The sequence below is a fragment of the Elephantulus edwardii genome, unplaced genomic scaffold, assembly GCF_000299155.1.
Source record: "Elephantulus edwardii isolate Elephantulus edwardi_28Jun2011 unplaced genomic scaffold, EleEdw1.0 scaffold00178, whole genome shotgun sequence".
NCBI lineage: Eukaryota > Metazoa > Chordata > Mammalia > Macroscelidea > Macroscelididae > Elephantulus > Elephantulus edwardii.
The window spans coordinates 2,174,290-2,180,424 of record NW_006399928.1 but is presented as its reverse complement, the minus strand read 5'-3'; the positions used below and the strand labels follow the sequence as shown (position 1 = coordinate 2,180,424).

The 6,135-nt window shown below is 37.8% G+C and overlaps 1 protein-coding gene across 1 annotated transcript in view; it reads right to left on the bottom strand.

The window, feature by feature from the left end:
* DGAT2L6 (diacylglycerol O-acyltransferase 2-like 6) overlaps nt 1–3,592 on the bottom strand; it is a 52,420-nt gene extending 48,828 nt beyond the window's left edge. The window contains exon 1 of the mRNA XM_006895960.1: nt 3,502–3,592. Coding sequence (XP_006896022.1) covers nt 3,502–3,592 — 91 coding nt within the window. The remainder of the gene's footprint in view (nt 1–3,501) is intronic.
* Between the last annotated feature and the right edge of the window lie 2,543 nt (nt 3,593–6,135).

Below are 6,135 nucleotides of genomic sequence, written 5' to 3'. Positions count from 1 at the left end.
AATGAGTGGAAGCCCAAAATCTCTGTAAATGTTTATGAAAATTAATAAAATATAATAAAAAAAAGAATGTCTGCCTCACTGATGAATCTCTCCTCTGTGAATCAAGTGTTAAATATGGCAGTGTCTTACAAGGTAGAATAGTTGTACTCTAAATAATGTCAATTCCTATAATAGAAAGGCATTTACTGAGGATTTTATCACCTCATTGATTTTCAGATTGGTCTTAAGAAGGTATTTACAGTAGTGGTGCGTGAATTATTTACTACACAAGGTTACTACATAGCAAGAAAATGGCAGAACTTGTCTAGTTTGACTCTCAAGACTGTTCTAGTTTTGTAGTATCAGAAATAAGAGGAAGAGGTAAGTCCCACTGCCCACTTCAAAAAAATAGGATGTTCAAGGGAGGAAAAAAGAGCAAAAAGGGGGCTAAAAAATTTCCCTGGGAGAAGAAAAAGTACAGGACTCTCAATTTTAGTATCTTGGTCTTCTACAAATTTAGTCTCATGGAAAATCTAACAATGATTCTTGACATCATTCAGGAAGGAGGAGAGATATTCAGGAAGACTATGAACAAGAAAGAAAGAATGAAAGAATGAGGATAAGAATGAGAAGGGAAAAAACAATTCTTTGGAAGGAGGAAAAGCAGTTCTTTGCATGGAGTATTTACTGAGGCTAAGAAAAATGGAGATTCCACAGCTTTTAGGAATTATAGTATTTGTCTTAAGTCACACAGTTGTCAATCCAAGTTTGATGAATTTCATATCCCATATTCTGTCTGATGGCTTAGTGGTAAGGAATTGTGCTGCCAATGTAAAGGTACACAGCTGGAATCCATCAGATGCTCTTCCAGAGAAAAATGGGCAATCTCCTACTCTGTGGCTTATTGCCTTTGAAAACCTACTGGAGGATCAGCTACGGGTTGGTTCTGACTCAAAGGTACACAATAATAACAACATGCTATACTACTTTCCTTTCTTGCCTTCCCTGGTACCCTCAACTTTGTGTAGCATTTTCTCTGATGCCCTAATATTGCCTGTGGATCTTCCACTTACCTATCTTCTTGTTGTTAGGTGCTGTCTTGTTGGAACTGACTCATAGCTGACTCTCCAGCTTTGAAAACTATGGGTTTTCAAAGGCAATAAATAGCTCGGGAAGAGATTTCTCATCCTTCTTCTGAAGAGCAACTGATGGATTTGAACCATGTGCTTTTGGGATTACAGCATAGTTTCTTACCACAAGAACTACCAAACATTGTAGCTATTGTAGTTATTTGAATATATGTCCAGGGAAGAATTGATGCCTTTGAGCCTTGGTGCTGGAGAAGAGTATTGAATATACCATGGGCTGCTAGGAAAACAGGTTTGTCCTGGAGGGGATGAAATCAGGCTGCTCCTTGAAGGCAAGGATTCTAAAGCTCTGTCTGACATACTTTGGGCATGCTGCAAGGAGGCACCAGTCCTTGGAGAGGGATATCATGTTTGGAACGGTGGAGGGACAGCAAGAGAGGAAGACCGTGGATGAAATGGATTTACTCATTGACTGGGGTAATGGCGGTAGGTGTATCAGAGACAATGGCTCAAGACAGAGCAGGTCCAAAACTATTGTACATAGGGTTTCTATGAGTCACATAAGAATAAAACACAACTAACATAAAATCTGTGCAATGGTTGAATGGTTAAATGACTTATTTTTGCTAGATAGTAAGGAGCCTGTACTTGATTCATTGTTGTAGTTTCAGAAAGGGAACCTCAAGGCTTTATCTTTAATATTGCTAAATAACTGTTGAATTGAACTGACTTGAATGTTGTAAGAATCTCTGTGGACATCACATCAAGTTAGTTGCTACAGATACATTTGGTAATCTCGAAGATTTAGGATTCATATTATATTTTTATCATAATCATTAAAAGAATTTAAAAAGAGCATATACTATCCTATAGAAAATTATAAAGAAGTAATTGGAATGGTAATCTGAAAGAAGTAAAAAAGGAAAGAAAAATAAACCTAGAACAGGTGGAACCAAGAATGGATAAGAAGATGGTAGGTAGATTCAAGCCCAGGTATACTCTGTTAGTATATTATATATAGATATTTGAATCAAAAGACTGTATTACCAAAAAAAACCCAGCCATAGGCTATTTACAAGTGATATATCTAAAATATAATGCTGCAGAAAGGTTGTAAATAAAAGGATTAAAAAATAGACTACATGAAAGAATAAAAGAAAGTAATGGGAAAAAAGGAAATCAATGTCAGTAGCTGGCAAACAGACTGTAAGGAAGGCCATAGGTACCAAATGAGTCTGAAACATTTCTTTAGCTAGGAATTTACTTATACTGTGATAAATTAATAAGATAATAAGATAAACAATCTAGGTGCACCCTGGAAAAACCCAGAAGGAAGTAGGGAGAATTATACCTTGAACAAATAACTCAAACTATGATGCTTCTCTCTGCCGTTCAGTCAGATCATAACATTGTGATATATAGAGCAAGGTCTGAGACACAGCTCTTTGTACTGTTTTTTTTTCTAGCAGTTCTGCTAGATGTGACATCATTTGGTAGTGTGTAAAACTAAAAATCTCAGGCTAGCTTCCATCAAGTTCATCCTGAGTCATAGCAAACCCCCATCAATTTCCAAGGCTGTAAATCACAATAGGGAGAGATTACCCATCTTTGTATCTCTGAACTGCTGGTGAATTCTATTTTCCCAAAATGTACAGTCTTTGGTTTTGCAGTCTGACTTGCTATACACTCAGAGCTCCCTCATAGTGTATATTCTACAAACATAGAGTTAGTTTCCTGACTTCCATCAGCTCTATCCTATCTGTTAAACTTCCTAATTGTGTGAGGACATTCTTTCATTTCTCTGTTCTCATATGATCTCAACTCAGCCTCTTAGCATGCTCAGGGAGCACAAGCCCACCCCACTCTACTCTAAAATTGAATACCTCTTTCATGCAATGATTTGAAAATGCAGGTAAAAGAAAACATTGAAACTGGCTCTATGTTTCATAAAGCTCTAGTTTCTAGCCGGGTAAAGTCTGAAAACTTTGGTCCAAATGGGCCATTTGCCCAATACTAATAACTACTGTGCTCTGAGCCCACTAACTGGTCCTTTCCGGCATTCTTCACATATTCCAGAATTAGTTCACCCCAGTCTTAGACTATAAAAACACTTTACATTTCTCTAGTAGCATCAACTTTGAAAGTTCTTCCCCTCCCTCATCCCTACATATGAATCTCTTCAGCTACTAGGGTGCAGTTCTTGAAGAGGCTGGGGTGATCTTTAAACTACAATAGCCACAGTCTCATATCTGGCCTTTGAGTCCTTCACTAGGAGAAGTACAGTAGTGAATGCATCTTTAGCTATCTTTTTGAGTGAGATGATACCATTTTCTCCACAGTCAGAGAACCAATTAAATGATCTTTTTGTATCCCTCCTCATCTGGAGATTCTTGGACTGTTCCCATGTGCCCTCCACCTCCTAGGTTTCACTCACCTAACAATACATAGCCTGGGATCCATTGCAAAACAGAGAGTGTTTGGAGGACCTCCTGAAGATCCAGTCGAGAAAAGAAGTCCATGGTCATGAAACTGTTGTATTGTGGCAAAAAGCCTTGACAAGAATAGAACTTTTTAAGTAGAGTTAATTACAAGTACTCTACTCTAATCACTTATATCCAGTGTGTTTAGCTGCTGGAGACTTTTAAGCTTTACTAACCTTTCCACTAGTCTTCCCTGTTCTTTGCCCCACCCCAACTTCCTACGCACACATGAGGTTCCAAATCAAACTGTCTTATCTACCTTATAGGTAGCTTACTTGTTCTTTCTCTACATGTAGCTATTTGCAATAAAATTTGAATAGCTTTGAGGCCCTGGCAAATAAAGAATTAGAAATTACTATTAGGGGCATTGACTAAAAAAAAAAAAGAAGTAATAATAGTAATTGTTGTTGAGTTGGACTTGACTAATAACTGATCTTTCAGCAGGTTTGCAAAGGCTATGTAAATCACACGGGAGGAGATTGTTCATCTTTCTCCCTCATAATGGTTAATGGATTTGACCCTCCAGAGAGGCATGACCTTTTGGCTAGCAGTGCAACTCTCTACAGGCTATGCCACCAGAGTTTCCTAATGTAGGAAAAAACAGTGGGTATGGCTGAACAAGACCCTTCAGAAGCAAATTACTATCTTTCCCTGCTTAAGAAAGTGTCAGAGTGCCAACACTTGGTTTTGTACTCATGGTTGTTCCTTCAACATTTCCTGTCTTCCAATGAGAGTCACCAATTTACTAGGGGTGTTTTTCTTCATGGATACATATACTTCTCAGATTCCTTTTTTAAAAAGATATAAACTTTTTATTTTATACTGGCTTACTGACAAAATTAGTATACATAATTTTTTTCACACCAGATCTTTCTCAATTCCTTAACTCATCCCTCCCTCCACCCATCAAATTGCGTGACCCTATGAGTATGACCCCCACCCACTCTCCCCTCTGTGCTCCCCTCTCCCAACCTTGGATCCTCATATATGTTTTACTAATTATCTATTTCTATAATAATGGTCTTACACAGTATTTGTCCTTATGGAGCTGAGTTAGTTCACTTAGTAAAATGCTCTCTAGTCCCTCCCAAGTTAGATAGTGATTTACAAAATCATTGTTCCTCTGTACTGCATAGTATTCCATCATGTGAATGTACCATAATTTCTCAACCTATTCTATTATGGTTGGACATTTGGGCTGTTTCCGTGTTCTTGCGATGGTGAATAGCCAACAGACACATGAAGAAATGCTCAAAATCATTGGCAATAAGAGAGATGCAAATCAAAACCACAATGAGGTACCATCTCACCCCAGTAGCAGTGACAAAGTTTAACAGGACAGCAAGAAATAAATGCTGGAGAGAATGTGGAAAGATAGAAACTCTTATACACTGTTGGTAATATTGTAAAAATGATACAACCACTCTGGAAGGCAGTTTGGTGTTTCCTCAGAATGCTGAACAAAGAAATTCTATATGACCCAGCTAATTCAACTGCTTGGAATGAACCCCAAGAAAATGAGAACTGAGGCACAGATTCCTTTTGTGTTTCTCTTCCTAGGGGTTCCATATCAGCAGTCAGTTACTATAAAGTAGAGTGGTAGACGTACTGCACAGAGAGAAGACCTGGCTTCTAGTCTTATCTCCATTACGTCCTTCCTAAAACACCTTTAAAGATGACTCCATCTCTCTGAATCTCAGTTTGAGCACCCATTGTTGAGAGGTAGTGTAGTTGACTCTGAAGCAAGATACTGGGGTTCAAATATCAACTCTGCTATTTACAATTTGTTTAACTCCGTATACCTTGGATTCCCTATTTGTAAAATGGGATATATATATTTCATAGAGTTGTTTTAAGGATTAAATAAGTGAGTGGCTATAAAGTTTAACACAGAGCCTACACACAGTAGGCATTGTGTGTCTCTTACTATTATTAATTACTTAATTCAATTAATGTCAATTGAACATCTACTATGTTTAAGTCTAAGAAGCTGTACTCAGCTTCCACCGAAACTTTTTATTGATGTTTGGGTAAAAGTGTACAAAAAAGTGGTTTTTTAAATTCATGCACATTTTTATAACATTAATTACAATTCACACAGTGTAATCACACTTTCTTTAAAAAATAAAATTTTAATTGTGATTTTACCAAACATCTACAGAGAAATAAGATTTTCATTCATTCATTGTTGCAACTTTTACCATCTCTCCCTTTCTTGGGAGAGAACTCTAGACGTCCTAATCCACAACATCAACAGTCTTCCAAGCATCCTGAAAATCTACAGCCAAGGAGAGGATGAAATAGATGAATGAGACCTTCTAAGAATCAAATCCTGATGAGCATCCAAAAACTTCTCCAACAGGGTAAAAAGGGAAGCCACAGACTGGGGGAAAATTATTTGGTAATGACATGTCATATATGCAGAACAGATTATCCGGGAGGCTGAGCTCTATGAGGAAAAATGTGGGGTCAAGATTGGTGGACGATTTATCAACAATCTGTGTTATGCGGATGACAAAACCCTGCTTGCTGAAAGTGAGGAGGACCTGAAGCGCCTGCTGCAGAGTGTCAAGGACTGCAGCCTACTA